At 42.8% G+C, this 16,595-nt stretch overlaps 1 protein-coding gene across 2 annotated transcripts; it reads right to left on the bottom strand.

Moving 5' to 3' along the window:
- Positions 1–3,179: 3,179 nt before the first annotated feature.
- Positions 3,180–15,406, bottom strand: RPP40 (ribonuclease P/MRP subunit p40). 2 transcript variants are annotated; one of them, XM_042869671.1, is made up of 8 exons: positions 15,245–15,406; positions 14,762–14,906; positions 11,683–11,751; positions 10,164–10,259; positions 9,306–9,431; positions 5,298–5,496; positions 4,805–4,939; positions 3,180–3,473 (listed from the first exon to the last, which is right to left on the bottom strand). In XM_042869671.1, the coding sequence occupies exons 1-8, from the start codon at positions 15,368–15,370 to the stop codon at positions 3,275–3,277; spliced, it is 1,095 nt and encodes a 364-aa protein (XP_042725605.1). In that variant the 5' UTR covers positions 15,371–15,406; the 3' UTR covers positions 3,180–3,274. The 2 variants fall into 2 exon arrangements, with proteins under 2 accessions (XP_042725605.1, XP_042725606.1); XM_042869672.1 differs by lacking the exon at positions 15,245–15,406 and adding an exon at positions 15,047–15,158.
- Between the last annotated feature and the right edge of the window lie 1,189 nt (positions 15,407–16,595).

Raw genomic sequence — 16,595 nt, 5'->3', positions numbered from 1 at the left:
TTAATCCTGCCTTCCTACCAGGTGCGCAATCACTGGTCACTTAGCATTTGTGCTACACAACCCCTTCATGGTGTGAACCAAAGATTGAGCAGGTTGAAGGTAACCCCTTTCCATTACAGTGATCCAGTATACCACAGTGCTTTGTACAATTTGCCCATCACAGTGTAGACTGACAAAATATAAGATGATAGACGATTGGTTCTTGGTTGAGGTTCATGTTCCTTCGTGGGCCGGTAGTCAGTGGCTCTCTGGTGGCACATAGTTGCTATAGGGAAGGTTCAGCTTGAATTCTATCAGCCCCATATAGTGCACCACTGAGTGTCATGCTGAACTTATATTGACAGTAGAGCATCTCGATGTCATGTTGCTCCTCCTGCTGACCCTGTGGACTCAAAGTGGCTCACAGGAAATTGCATAGTTTCAGAGGTACCAGAAGGGGTAGGTCCGCCCTCCACAGCAAGATTCCTTTCTTCACCAAACCTGAGACCAGAACCTAACTAGGCTTTAAACAAAATTTTGACACTGCCATAGGCCCCAGCCAAACCCATCCTGAGTTACAGAGACGTCTAGTTCAGCTGGAAAGGTGCAATCGAATATACCCAGTGCCTGGGCCTGTTTATAGCAGCTAGCTTTGCTTGCTGGAAGGCCTCCTGTTCTGTTCTCACCCAGTCCCATTTTTGGCCTTTTTTTTTTTGTGAGTCAAACGAAGACTTCAGCAGCTGTGCTAACTGGGGTATAAAGGAAGGCCAGTATCCCAATACACCCCAAACTTCTTGCAGATGCCTTGGTGTGGTAGGGACTGGGGAGAAGACTCTTAAGAGTCTTCTCAGCAAGCCCAGGACAGGGGTAAGCTTTCCATCCATTCTTCTTTAGTGTGATAACTTGTTTAGCCTAACTTTCTTTTGTATTTCTTAATTATAACATCCATGTATTCATTGGTTGTACAACTGTATGTTCTTCTGGGACCAAAAAAATAGTCAGCTTAACATAAGACCTCTGGTCCCATCTGGGGGCTGTAGGTGCAGAAGGACTGGCATTCCGTCATGCAAGTAACGTGAGCAATTGCTAATTCTTTTTTCTCAGGTAGCTGAAGTATAGTGACTGGGGTCACTTGAGGAAGCTTTCTACTTTTATTGGGAACTAGGATATCTTTCAGGTTCCATGTTCTTGTTGGCATTTTTTTCAATAATTCTCACCCCTGCTTTTTTTTTTTTTTTTTTTTAGGGGTATTTTAAAACTTTAGCTTCTTCTCCCACTGTCTCCACAGCTAGAGGAAGACACGATTGGGCTAGCAATCAATTCTATCAAATTGAACCCCAGCTTAGATTAAATCATTCAGCATCTGCTTTTAGGATACCTGTATGGGTCCTAACTGAGGAGTGCATGGGGTAGGACTTCCCCCTTTTAATTAAGGGATGACCTCAGTTCCCTTCAATGTCAGGATATTGCACCTGTTCCAAAGGTGGTCTGTCTCCCCCAGCTCAGCCACCAATTGGGTGACTTGTTGGATGGTGGCCTCCATACTGACCGCCATACTGAACCCTCCACTAAAGGGTTCAGTATGGACACTAGTGCCCCATACTTCTGGGTTAGAGCTTGTTGTAGTATGATGTCCCTCATTCCTGCTGGAAACTTAACAGGTCAGGACTCTCAAATGCATCATCATTAATGGCCTACTTCATCCCTAGTTCTCTGATATAATTTTGGAGCTCTTCCACTGAGGTCCATGAACTGGTATTTATCAGCATATCACTTGTTTGGCGATGTAATTCTACATGCTGCCATTATCTACTGAATTAAATAATGGTTTTCTTCATTATGTATTACTATCACATTACAGCCTCTGTCTGAGGGCCAGATGTAGTAATGGATGCAGGTTTGAAAATCTTGGGCCAATTAACTACCCTGCTTTCAGCCCTCACATCCCATAATCTCAAAAGCCTGGCTAGTATGCTCTCTTCAGGTCTTTGTTTAAATCTTTGCAACAAATCCGGAAGTTCAGCAGCTGTGCATGGGCATGCTGTTACATGCAGTGCATTGTGGGCAGGGGGCCACACTTCAGGAGCCAACTCTGTTGGTCTTTTCTGGAATTTTCTTTGTCTTTTGAGTTATTACTGGCCTTAATTCTAGAGGATCTGAGGTTTCCAGGATCCTCTAGTTGGATGTTAGTCTGCTTGGCCTTCTTTTTGTTTTCGTATTCAGCTAGGATCCAAGGATCTTACTGATCCAAATCCTTTTCCCCTCCTAATAACATGGATCTTAATTTCAAAGGGGAAGTTCCATTTGAGGGTGGAGAAGTTTGCCCTGTCCAAGATGCAACTTCATTTTCCAGTTGCCTAATATAGGCTTTTTTTCATCTTTTAATTCTTCCTAGAAGGAATGATACGCATTAATAGTGAGTAGCAGTGGCCATGCCACAGCAGATACTGCTACCACTCTTTCCTCAACTGTCAAAAGATTTTATCCTAGTTTATCCAAAAATCATCCAGCCACTTTTGAAGGGGATTTAATAATGGGAACATTGCCCCTTATAAGACCCCATTCTTCAATAATCAATGGAGAACTTAGCCAGGGGAGCACAGGAATCCTGGATTTTCCCCCAGGAGTTTCTCTTTCAGTGTATTAGCAGTCCTGGTGACCATCCAATGCACTTTTTATTTTTTAGATAATCCATCCTAAATAAGCACCTGGCTGGCTCACTCAAATGCAACAGCTGTGGACACAGAAATAAAGAATCTGCTTACCTTCAGAAGGCCTCAGGTAGGCAGGGATCTCCAGCAAGATACCCTTGGCCTCCACTGCCAACCCTTAAATGAGGTCTGGGAAAGGGTGCATCCTGGCTCCACCCCTTCCAGTCACTCAGGTTCATTGCTTGCATCTGAGCTCCCCCAGGTTGGCTCTGCCTTCTCACCAGGTGCTCAATCACTGGCTCAGGCCATGACTTAGCATTTCTGCTATTCTAACAATCCTTAAAAATACTTTCAAATGATGCTAGGATAAAAAGAAACAACCTGCAGTCAATGCCTGAGAACTTACACACACAAAATATTTTTCTTAAATACAGAATTTTGAAGTCTTCCAGAACTGAAGCCACTATATGGCAGTGAAGAAACAAAAATCCATTCTTTCCACTTTAGGTCATGCTTCAAGGAAAACACTACAGAAAAACACAAAGCCTCTTAAGATTTAACTTATTATCTGATTATTTTTGTAAAAACTGTATTTTTATACAGTATCTTGGGATTATCAGAATGCTTTTTCTGTAGACAGAGCATTACGGAGGACAATCATCATTAGTTCCTAAAGCCATCTGAAGCCAATAGTCCAGATTTCTAAAAATAACAAAGTTGTACAAGTTCTCTCCTCCTTTGTGAAAACCATGTTCATTCTCTCTCCATGAAACAGGGCTGTCTGCAAAGCCATGCACAGTTAAGGTCAGCCACTGTGCCAGCTTTGGTTCACCAAAATAGCAACTGCAAGAAAGAAAACAAGTTTATCAGTAATTACAATGGAATGAACAGGAAGTTCAAGTATACAAGGTCAAAAATTTAAGACAAGCATCTTAATGAACATTAGTAATTAACAGAGTTTAGAACACCCTGCTTTAGTACATACGTAAATCTGAAAATATTCTACCAGAATGACATTAGTAATTGAAATATGTTTGATTCTTGATTATTCCTACTATACTTGTAGACATGACCAAAAAAAAAGTTACAGTTCTAAAATCAAAATTAGTTGTTTGGAACTTCCTACAGAATGCATTGCCTTTCAGAAAGTATTACATTAACTAAGAACAGACATCATTGGTGGGGGGAAAAAAAAAGGCATAGGAGGAAGAAACAGGCTGTGCTTGACACAAATATTTTTACATATTTAATAAATATATATTAATATTATTAATATTAATTTATTTAAAAAAAATGTTATATTTTTACAAATATCAGAAAGGAAGTGGATTACAAATAATCAAAGCCAGGCATTATATACTGCTCCTAAGCAGAGGCCAAGGGTATTCATATGCTAACTCTGTAAGACTAGTAAGGCTTTTTGCTTCAGATCTGAAAATGCAAAAAGAGTAATGATAACCTCCCAGACAAACCAACAGCAATATTGTCTTGAGCCAGTGCTACAACCATCAGTAGCCACACCCTTCAAAAATTCTCTTACACACAGCAAGGAAGCTCTAGAACTCGATGTCAGTAGAGCTAATGTACATTACAGGCAGATGTTGCACTGATCCAAGATACATCAGTATCAGGTAGACTGGTAGTGCATTAGAAGCACAGCTACCCTGTTCATCACTACCCATATTATGTGAATCATGTCATAGCATAATTTAAAAAAAAATCTTAATTTACTGTAATGTCATAATAACCTTGAAGCGCCTTGTGTTGTTCTTTTTGGTGTTACAAAGGGATTTCAATACTCTTTTCTATCAATAGTTAAAAATGCTAAGTCAGACATATTTCACGGTACTTGATGTTCACAGACATGAAATATGAAAAATACATGAGCTCAGCAGAGCCACTGTGCTTTAGAAATTAAGACATAAAAACAAAGTTACTAGAACACAGGGCAGGCATTCACATACTTGTATAGAGCAGGAAAGTATCCAAAAACAATTACTGCTTTTTGATACCAACATTAAACTTCTGCTCATTTCCCAATTGAAGTCTTCATTTTGTATTTTATTTTCTTTCAGCAGCACTACTGAATACAAGTGTTTAATTTTTGAAGTCACTTTGAGAAAGTACCAAAAAAACCCAGTGAACTCTAAGAATGTCCTCCTGTAAGTCCTTACCACAGCTGCTCCAGTAACTGAATTATCTTCTCAGGAATTATGAAGCCTGTGATTGTGCACAAAAATGCCTGGTCCACTATTGTGTTGGGCTGAGGACAGCAATAGGTTGATAAAAAACTGGAAGATACATTATCTCTGGAAAAAATAAAAATAAAAAGAATAAATAAAAGAAATGTACTTAAAATCTTCCAAATTAAGCTTTAGCAATCAAAACTTGTACCAAAGAAGTATCTATGTATATCATCTAAATTGATACCCAAACAATTAGTGGACAACTGACACCCAAGTTGTCATGGGTATCCTCAAAATCACAGGTAAGTTAATCAGGACTTTAAACAAGAACTTAAGTGCAAAATGCACAATAGACATTCCATTGGCAGAAACGTCCTTCTTAATCATGTCCTTCTTAATCCTTACTTAGCTGTTCCTTAAATAAATTGTGGCTTTTCCTACTTAAAATATATTTTAAGATCAAACAAAATCAAATACTTACAGATTAACTTGATTCAAGACAGCACCTAGCCATTCAAACAGTTCCTCTGTACTGCAGGACTCTTCTGGCTTTCCTTCAAGTTCATTGCTTTGTAACACTGGACACTGCAAATCTCTTAATGTGCTGAATGTTACTTTTGGCTTTAGGGTCTGTATTTGGTTTTTTGGAAAGTATGACATCAGTGTTGATCCCTCTGCACCTTAACAACACAACACCACAAAGGGCTGTTACAAAGCTATTACACACAAGGCACACTGAAGTCATGAAACATTTGTATGCGCATTTAAAGGGATGCAGTGTGGTGCTGAACTACAACTAGAACTGCTCCTGCTCTTTTCTTTTGCAAAAGGCATAGAATTTTCAGCTTCCTTCTTTGAATTGAGAATTAGTGCAAAATCCAGCAACTCACTACAGGTCAATAACATTAGTGGAAGGAAGGGCAACAGATGTCAGATACCTGGGCTTCTGCAAGGCCTCTGACACAGTCCCTAACCACATCCTTCTCTCTAAACTGGAGAGGTGTGGATTTGAAGGATGGGCTGTTCAATGGATTAGGAATTGGCTGGCAGATCACAGCCAAAGGATTGTGATCAATGGTTCTGTGTCAGGATGGAGGCAGGTCACAAGCGGTGTCCCTAAGGGGTTGGTCTTGGGACCAGTGCTCTTCAACATCTCTATTAATGACATCAACGATGGCATCAAGTGCACCCTCAGCAAGTTCATGGATGACACCAAGCTGAGTGGTGTGGTCAACACAGGGGAAGGCAGGGAAGCCATCCAGAGGGTACTGGAGAGGCTGGAGAAGCGTGAAAGCATGAAAACCTAATGAGGGGCTCAACAAGCCCAAGTGCAAGGCGCTGCACTTGAGTAGGGGCAATCCCAGGTATTTATACAAACTGGGGAAAGAGCACTTGGAGAGCAGCCCTGCAGAGAAGGACCTGGGGGTCCTGGCAGATGAGAAGCTGGACATGAACCAGCAGTGTGTGCTTGCAGCCCAGAAGGCCAACTGTGTGCTGGGCTGCCTTAAAAAAGGGGTGGCCAGCAGGGAGAGGGAGGTGATCGTCCCTCTGTACTCAGCTCTTACGAGGCCCCATCTGGAGTACTGCGCCCAGGCCTGGGGCCCCCAGTACAGGAAGGATGTGGAGCTCTTGGAGTGGGACCAGAGGAGGGCACTAAGATGATCAGAGGGCTGGAGCACCTCTCCTGTGAGGAAAGGTTGAGGGAACTGGGCTTCTTTAGCTTGGAGAAGAGAAGGCTCCAGAGAGACCTCATTGTGGCCTTTCAGTACTTCAAGGGAGCTTATAAACAGGAGGGGAAACGGCTGTTTACGAGGGTGGATAGTGATAGGACAAGGGGGAACGGTTTTAAACTGAGACAGGGGAGGTTTAGGTTAGATATTAGGAGGAAGTTTTTCACTCAGAGGGTGCTGAAGCACTGGAACAGGTTGCCCAAGGAGATCATGGATGCCCCATCCCTGGAGGCATTCAAGACCAGGCTGGATGTGGCTCTGGGCAGCCTGATCTGGTGGCTGGCAACCCATGCACTGTGTCATTAGGTCGCCTCCAGCTCAGCATCTCTAGAAATTTTTCAACTATTTAAGCGTAAAGGAGAACATACATAAGGTAAATGTAAATGGAGATACTGCATCTCTAAAGCCATTTAAGTGAAATTAAGCTCAAAAGAATTTAGGCGCTATTTCTTCCAAGAGCACGGAGCATACAGAGAGATCCCAGAACCACTGGTTCAGCAAGAGCTGCCTCCTAGAGACAGCATGGAATCTGGAAGCAAAATCAACTCTAATGGAATGAACTCCTGCAGTTCTCAGGAACGCTTTACAAAAAGTTATAGTCTCATAAATTCTCCTGGAACACGACCTCTAAGCACCAAAAGTGTCCCTTCTCAGCTTCCTAAAAGGCACTCACGTCTTTTACTCAGCATGCCCAGGTAGTGAGGCTTTTGGTTTTCTCAGTGGAGGTCAACAAATAAGAATCATTCCAGGAGATTCGATCCCATCATTAAAGACTATATACCTGATGTTCTCAGTGTGATGGGAAACTTCATCTAGGAGCCAGGGGAGTTCAAGGGAAAAATTACTGATTCACAGCAAATTGAGAAATCATCTTCGTATACAGTATACATTGAACTTAAGATCAGCCCAGTAAAAGAACAGAATTAGCCACGGTGGCAAGCAGCTCTCCCATCTACTTAGCTCCATTCCAGCACACCACTTCCCCAAACAGTGAAAAAATGAGCAGCTGACTACAGGCTTGAGAACAGATTTATCAATCGTGTCAGGAGAAATACTAGGATAGTCTGAGGGACAAACACCTTGAAGTGACAAAGAACAGATGAAACTCAGGAATGCGACATAATTTAACTGCAAAATACAATATCTGTGGCCCACTGCCAAAAATCCTGGACTGCTTAAAGCTTCATCAGCCATGTCTATCTCACCGAAGGCAATCACTTGGAGGAAGAGGGCTAAACCGACCCTTTTTAACCATCCTGCACAAAAAGCTGTCCAAGTGCAGAAGGGCCCACATGACAGATACTGAACTTCTGTTAGTTTGTATATTTACATAAATATGTGTGTATTTATGTTTGAAGTGCATTAGGACAATCCTCCTTCAGTGCATTCTTCCCTTAAGTACTTGTTACACTAACAGCCTCAAAGAACACATAATATTGCCTGAGAATTCTTGATCAAACAAAAATTGATACATTTTAAATCTCCCCTCTAAATAGAAACTTCAGCTGTAGTCCTAACTTTAGGAAATCTCCAAGGCTACAGCCAGTACTCTAACAGAGCAACTCCTCTAGCTACAGCATAGCTTTCCATGCCCACAACAACCAGCTACATTGTTAAAGTTCTCTCGGAGTCCAGTGAATTTCAGCCAATAAATATTTAAAACTGCCATAGAAATTACAGCAGTAAAACAGAGAAGAAAAGATGGCTTTGATTCTGTCATTAAAGACATGAGACACTCCATATTCCTTCTTTCTGTCCCTCTGAGCACCAGAACGAGGAAATAGGGGGGAAGAAAAAAAAAAAATCAGTATGAAAACTGAAAACCCCACTTTTGGAAAGCAATAGGAATGTTTACAGGCCTTCAGCAGTGCTGGCCATGGCAAGAAGCACTAGGGTTCAGCAGGAAGGCTGCAAACACAACGCTCATGGAGGACAAGGACGTCTCAAGAAAATACAGCCCTCTTTTCCCCTTCCAGCAGAATCCACACAATGCCTCAGTGCCTATAAATAAAAATCTATGAGGGTTTTATTTTTGTCAGTACAAAGGAAGAGTCTTCCTATGTTACAAACTTGATTCTTGCACAGAACGACATTCTAATTTAACTCTGTATTTAGGAGATGGTTAACCTGACTATAGTTTTTCAGCCATAAGAAGCTGAAGAAAAGGGATATTGTTCTTCCTGAATGCTGCTACGCAGGCAGCAATAAATGTAAAAAGCATACTGGCCCTAACACTATTTTGCTTTCTGCCCAGAGTCAATAAATAAAGCTGAGCCTGAGGATCTGCCACCTGAGCTGGATTTATGTCACCATTTATGGTAGCAGGAGTCTTTACTGTGACTCTTTCCTGAAGATGACAAGGAAAGAAACTACAAGCCTTAAACAACTTCTGTAATAACAAACAAGGACAAATCCATGTAACACATTTTGTATTATAAAAGGTGGGAAAACCTGAAGGACAATTAAGTGAAACACAGTGTAGAGCTGAAGGAACTTGAAAGCAGCTTTAATTTCTCACATCAGTAACAGTCAGACTACAAACAGTCCAGAATCACTAAGAATGTAAAGAGCAGATGGGAAAGCACACTCAAGAACCTCTCTGACATCTCACTAGTGTGAGACTTCTTAGTGACTTCAAGCAGCACACAAAGCTCCAGTTCTGATAAGGCATGGCTCCTGTGTTTTTTGTCAATGCAAATGCTGCAAACATTTGGACATCACGTCAGTTCCATTTTAGTTTTACATTCAGTTCTTATTACCTGAATTATACCAAGCCAGCAAGAAGTCAAATTCTAAAGGTTTCTTTTCTTTCAAGGCCCAAAGCACCCTCTTATGTTTCTTGCCATCAGGGTGAAAGTTGGAATTGGTCAAGTCAATAGTTATAACTGCAAAAATGTACAACAGCTATTTTAATTCAATAGACTAAATTTAATATCAAAGTTAAGAATTAAAACAATACCAAAAAAAAAAAAACAAAGAGCATTAAAATAACTTTTCACATGTACAGCATGTTTACAAAGTATTTGACTATGCAAATATGACTCCCTCTTCCTGCCATCTTTATTTTGATGTAACAGGGAACTGTTTCCTAGTGATGGTAACAACAAAGTCCCAATACAGGGCTTCCTGTGTTCCAGTTTCTGACCAGTACCCCTTGTTCTATTGCTGCACACCACCAAAAAGAGTTTGCCCCCACCAACTCTCATGCTTTAGGTATTTATAAACAGCAGTAAGATGCCCTCTCAGCCTTTTCTTCCCCAGACTGAAGTGTCCCAGGACTCAGCCTTTCCTCTTGCATCAGAAGGCACAGATACCTCACAAACCAAAAAATTCTACAGTTCTACATCACCCCAATATAAGCACTTAATCAAAACACCAAAAATTAGAGACTTTATAGAATACCCCTGAGAATGTTTATCTCCTTACAGTTATTTTTTCATTTCAAAAATTCAGTTTTTCTCTTCATGCAAGCTTCTTTATCTACATCTGGAAAAATACCACCTAGACAATAATAATTTTAAAGGAAAGGTAAGTTTCAGAGTTGCTGTTTTAACATCCTAACAAGGCATTTCACAAACAGGTCTGAAGTAAGCACTGTTAATATTAATTACACTTACTGTATCTCATTGGTTTTTTACCAGAATACCGAGAAGGGCGGCCTTGCAATCCGAGTTCCTCATAAGTATCTTTATCTACTGACAGAATTAGTTTTCCTATAAACAAAACAAACTTTAATGTAAATAATTTTTCAATTTAGTTCCCTTGAAGTCTCCTGAGAACCACATACTTTATACGATGTTAACTTTGGATCACTTGGTATTGCTAATGTAATCCAGACTCCTTAGTTTCAGTTAAGCTGATTACCAGATCTGCTCCTGGTATTCAAATTCAATTGTTCTTTATTATCCTACAGGCCTTATGAATTTGAATGAGAAAAGTGCAAAGTTGTTACTGATTTAGACACAGGTTTTTTCGTTTGTTTTACTGTGATGTACTTTATGGGAGTATTTCACTCAATCCTTCCTCTGCTTGACCCCTACATTTGCTGTGTCAGTGGCTGAACACAGAGCTACACTTGGGACCTGATTTTGTAAACATTCCTTCATGCTCTGCTCAATTAAACATACAAAAGCATTACCTCCTGCTCCTATGGGACTGCTCTCACTGAGTGAAACACACTTATTAGCAATGAGCAGATAATGCTCAGAAGCATCTCCACTCCCCAGCTCACAGGTCAAATCTGGCAGCTGCCACTTGGTACGCGATTGTACACAAAAGATTGCTACCACAGTGTTTCGATTCTACTACAATATATTTAACAGTATAATACAGAATATAAAGACAGTTGTGCTGAAGGTTTCAGACATTGACGTCACCAGAAACAGTAATGCTGTTCCTGCATCAGTGCTGCATAGCTAGAAATAACTGCACCATATAAACTCAGTCACTACCAAGTACCTGTTTTGCTAGGACTGTGCTAATGGAGTACATAAAATAATTCCTCCTCTGAAAAATTTGAATCTTCTTATGCCCTGATAGGCACCTGCTCTGTTTTAACACCTTGAGCCAGAGGGCAGATAACCCAATTTGTGCTTCTATTACGTTTGATACACTATTAAACGTGAAAACATATTTGAATGTCAGAACAGTTCCATTATTTTCTTTGCGTGCAAAATTCCGTAATGCTTTGTCATAAAATAATGATGGGAATGCAGGAGAGGTTTTTCATGTTAAACATTTCTCAAATAATTAACACTGACTATTTCAATAGGTATTCCCAAACAATGTTTATTATTTCTTTTTTGGTACAAATTGTATCTTTAAGAGCACTATGAAACAAGAAGTTGGAAGGCAGCATATTGAGAAAAATAATCATGTGTAGCTATTTCTGCCAGGTGAAGCACTGACAGCTAATACTATCAATAAGCAACATTGATTTTTTATTTTACTTTCCTTTAGATAAAATCATTTAACAGTGTGAATCAAAGCTGAATTATTTTAGCATACTTCTAATAAAGTAGGCAAGTACAGTAGGCCCACCTTTCAGTTTATATAATTCCACATAAAACAAACAAACAAAAAAACACAAAACAACCAACAATCAATGTATGCATCTTAAAAATCAAAAGAACATACCAGTTGGTAGTAAAGCTGCTGTATTATCTTGATCAATTCTGGTGTTATAGGTAAGTGCATAGCAGGAACCTTTAATAGTAAAGCAGAAAATTCTGAGATTATACAGCCTCTGGAGAAAGACATAACAAACAGGAAACATTCACTTCAAGATAATCAAGCAAGCACCAGATCTTTTGAATTATTCTTAATTCTTCTGTTTCCACTAGGTAACTTTCTTGAACAAAACACCTGTTATTAGTTTTATAAAGCTACAATGGTACTATTGCAAAGGACTTATAATACAGGTAACATTACCAACATGCCTTAATCCAGACACACGTTGCTCCCATGTGCAGACACAGCAAATGGAAGGAGCTGTACACAGAATTGAGTTGGAAGGGACCTTTAATGGTCACCTAGTCCAACTCCCATGCAATGAACAGGGACACCTACAGCTACATAGGTTGCTCAGAGCTCTGTCCAGCCTGACCTCGAGTGTCTTCAGGGACACTGCATCCACCACCTCTCTGGGCAGCCTGTTCCAGTGCCTAACCACTCTCATTCTTCCTACGTCCAATCTAAATCTCCCCTCTTTCAGAATGAAACCATTTCCTGTTGTCCTATCAAAACAGACTCTGTTAAAGAGTCTGTCCCCTTCTTTCTTATAGCCCCTGTATGGGAACTGCTGAGTCACGGCCTGAACCTCTGATTGATCACCTGAGGTGAGCCATGAGTCAGCCAGAGGAGCACAGGTGAAGGCAATTCAGCTGTGCTGCCGGAAGGGGGGGAGCCAGGCTGCAGCCCTCCTAGACCTATTTAAGAGCTGGCAACCAGAGGGGAAGGATCTCTGCTGGAGATCACCTCTCTTGGTGTTTGGTGGTAAGCTCAGCCAAAGGGTAAGCTCTTCCACCTATTCTCTTTTGTGATTGTTGTTTACTTTGCCTAATTCTCTTGATTATATTGTGATTATAACATCTTGATATCTATTGATTATACAATTATATTGTGATTATAACATCTTGATTATACAAGCCCCACTTTAGATACTGAAAGGCCACTATCAGGTCTCCCCAGAACCTTCTCTTTTCCAGGCTGAACAGCCTGATCTCTCAGCCTGTCACTGTAGGAGAGGTGTTCCACCTGAATAATTTTTCTGGCACTTCTCTGGAGCCAGCAGGTCCACATCTCTCCTAAACTGAGGACTTCACATCTGGATGCAGTGTTCCAGGTGAGCGCTCACAAGCACAGAGTAGAGGGGCAGGATCACCTCCCTTGCCCTGCTGGTCATGCTTCTTTTGATACAGCCCAGGATACGGTTGGCTTTCTGGACAGTGAGGGCACATTGCTGGCTCATGTCCAGCTTGCCATCCACCATTACCCCCAGGTCCTTTTCAGCAGGTCCTTTCTATCCTTTCATCCCTCAGCTCATACTGAAAGCAGGAGTTGCCATGAACCAGGAGCAGGACCTTGCACTTGAATGTGTTGAACCTCATGAGGATCTGGTCTCCCAGGCTCACTGCTCAAACCTGCCCAGATCTCTCTGGATGGCAACCCATCTCTCAGATGTGTTGATCACACCATACAGCTGCTTGTCATCTGCAAACTTGCCACTGTTAATGCCGTTGATGAAGATGTTAGAGAGCACTGGTTCCAGTACTGACCACTGAAGGACACCACTCATCACTGATCTCCATCTGGACACTGAGCCATTGACCATCACCCTCCAGATACGATCTTGCAACCAGTTTCTCATCTGTTGAACAGTCCACCCATCAAATCCAGATAAAGATGTTACAGGGAGCCATACCAAAGGCCTTACAGATGAAAGCAGTATCTCTTCCTTTGTCCACTGTCAGTTACACCATAATAAAAAGTGACAAGGTCGGTCAGGAAAGACCTGCCCTTGGTGAAGGCATGCTGGTTGTCCTATATTACCTCCCTCTCTTCCTTGTGTCCCTCAGCATTGCTTCCAGGAGGATCCACTCCATGATCTTCCTCAGAACAGAGATTAGACTGACAGGTCAATAGTTCACTGGGTCATGCTTTCTATGTCTTAAAGAAGAGCGTGACATTGTCTTTTTTCCAGTCAACAGGGACTTCACCTAACATCCATGGCTTTTCAAATACCTTCTCAACCATCCACTCGAGGGCTGTGTGAAGAGCAGTTGTCAGTGAAGACTGAGGCAAAAAAGTTGTCGAGTACCTCAGCCTCTTCTTTCTCCATTGTTACCAGTCTGCTTGTACTGCACCCTCTTGGATTATATACCCGTAGAAGTCTTTCTTGTTCTTCTTTTCCCCCTTGCCAATTCCAGCTCCAGCTAGGCCTTGGCCTTCCTGACCCCACCCACAGCCTAGCAGCATCCCCATACTGTTACCAGGGTTATCTCCCCCTGCTTCTTCTGCCTATGCAGTGAAATATGTTTTTTCCTGAAATATATGGATTACTAATTCACATAAAAGCAAGGTGGAAAATGCTGACATTATCAATATATTTTGTGGCAGGTACTTTCAGGAAATGTTTCTGTTTTTGATACATTATTAGAAACACAAGAGTCAGATTGTGTGAACTTCTGATGATATGGACTTTTCTGATACGGAAGTGGTATTACATTTTGTATATCAAGAAACTGATTTCTTACTTCCCTGTTTCTCTGACGATACGAATGGATCGGAGAGGAGAATCACAGAATTGCTCAGGTTGGAAAAGACCTTAAAGATCATCAAGTCCAACCACAACCTGACCATACTGCCCTAACTCTAACAACCCTCTACTCAGTCATGTCCTTGAGAAGGGAGGTGATATCTGCATAAGCTGTAGAAGATAAGAGGTGAGACTACACATAGAAGCCCTCCTGTCAGTGGCTTGCAGAATTCAGATGGGAAAATTCAGGGGAAAAAACAAAGAGGGATCAAGTGTAACTTTTGGCCCCATTGGTAAATGCTGGTATCACAAAGCAGGAAAATAAAAAAAACATAAAGAAACACATAGATTTTATTATCACAGCTTCTTCCCTTTCTTTACAACAGAATAAACAGCTGCAAGTTAACGTTGCTGCTTATGGAAGAAAAGTCGACCTTTGTGTGTGTGATACACCCTTACCTTTCCTCACGAAACACTCGATGAATTCCTGGGTGAGCAGCTGATGGACGGACAAGCTTCTCACCACGTAGTACTCCCCAAGGTCTGCAACAGCGCTTTTCAGCACTTGGGGCAGCATGCCGCACTCGGGGATCAGCACAGACACCTGCCGGGAACAGATTCGTAACGCAAATCGTGCCTGAAACACGTGAGGGATGAAAGCCGAGAAACGCAGAACGTGAAAGGAACGAGCAAGTCACTTCAGGCTATCGTCTTCAAAACGCCGCCATTGGAGCACGCACACACCTTTGGCTTTGTGCACACGCCGTGCAAAAAGATGACTCCCCGCGGCCCGACTTAGCCAGCAACTGACTGGAGAAGCGAGGTTCAAGGCAGACCCGAAGCTAACGTCCGTCCCGCTCGCTGCCTCCCGTCCCGTCCCGCCCCCCCCCCCACAGGACGCGCCTCCATTCCCCTCGCGGCGCTGCCGCCGCCCGCACTCACGCGGCAGTTGTAGGCGTGGTCCCTCACGTGCGCCGCGTGGCGGGAGCGCGCGTGCCGCGCGTGGCCCTTCTCGCACACCAGCAGGTGCCGAGGCGCTTGCTGCAGGCGCCGCAGCGGCGCCGACATTCTCCACCGCGACCTCCAACGAACAACCACTGCAGCGCGCCACCCGCCGCCCGGGGGAGATGCGAGGCGTGGAAAACCCCTTGCATGACGTCACTTCCTCCTGTCCGGACTCAGCGCCGCTTTCGTGTAGAGCCGGGTCCCCGGCGCGATGTGCGCATGCGCTGCGGTGCCCTCGGTGCAGTGGGCTGGGAGCTGCGCTCTTTCCACCGGTGCCAGCACACCTTCGTTTGGTTTCGTGGACATACAGCAGGACCCCTCACAGACGCACTGAGTACCTGAACACCCACTGAGCGTGTCGTGTCCCTTAGATGCTGAGCGTATTCGCAACAACAGCAATACTTCTATCAGATATAACGCAGTGTCTGCTCAGAATGCCCCCTGCGTTGAAAAGGACCACAATGATCGTTTAGTTTCAACCCCCCCTGCTATGTGCAGGGTCTCCAAGCACCAGACCATGCTGCCCAGGTTAGCCAGCACCACGCTGAGTGGGGTTGGGTCTGCCCGTCAAGTGTCCTCTCACAGATCATTCTGAACATCACATATGTTGTATAAAGAAATTACAAAAACTTTACAGCTCCATGCAGTTTTTTCCCTTCCTTGTCCCTGAACTTTTTACCCCCATATTTACTTTAAGATGGTAACTACTAACTTTCCTAGTATTTGTTTTGCTGCTTCTATATGCTGTACAAGGTTGCACTTCAGTCTAGGTCACTAAAATCTGGTCAGTACACATTGTAGAATCATAGAATATCCCAAGCTGGAAGGGACTCATAAGGATTATAGACTCACAGAATGGTTTGGGTTGGAAGGGACCTGTAAGGTCACCTCATTTCAACCTCCTGCTACAGTCAGGGACATCTCCCTCTAGACCAGGTTGCTCACAGCCCCATCCTGCCTGGCCTTGAATGCTTCCAGGGAGGGGGCATCCACAGCCTCACTGGACAACCTGTTCCAGTGTCTCGCCACCCTCACAGTAAAGAATTTCTTCCTGATATCTAGTCTAAATCTACTCTCTTCCAGTTTAAAGCCCTTTTCCTTCATGCTGTCTCTACATGCCCTTACAAAAAGTCCCTCCCCAGTTTTCAGTAGGCCCCTTCAGGTACTGGAAGGCTGCTATGAGGTCTCCTTGGGGCTTTCTCTTCTCCAGGCTGAAAAGCCCCAGCTCTCAGCCTGTCCTTGTAGGGGAGTTTCTCCAGCCCTTTGATCATCTTCATGGCCCTCCTCT

The sequence above is a fragment of the Lagopus leucura genome, unplaced genomic scaffold (genome assembly GCF_019238085.1).
Source record: "Lagopus leucura isolate 7727_CA_CO unplaced genomic scaffold, USGS_WTPT01 Super-Scaffold_100002, whole genome shotgun sequence".
NCBI classification, from domain to species: Eukaryota; Metazoa; Chordata; class Aves; order Galliformes; family Phasianidae; genus Lagopus; species Lagopus leucura.
Note: the sequence above shows the minus strand (reverse complement) of the source record. Positions and strands in the feature narration are given on the sequence as shown.

Bases quoted from the DNA above. Each gene is read 5' to 3' on its own strand.
- RPP40 (XM_042869671.1), bottom strand. From the start codon at position 15,370: ATGTCGGCGCCGCTGCGGCGCCTGCAGCAAGCGCCTCGGCACCTGCTG. The intron at 10,260-11,682 runs GTATGTTCTTTT...TTTTGTTTATAG, and splicing joins AGCAGCTTTACTACCAACTG to GAAAACTAATTCTGTCAGTA. The intron at 9,432-10,163 runs GTAAGTGTAATT...ACATTTTTGCAG, and splicing joins TAAAAAACCAATGAGATACA to TTATAACTATTGACTTGACC.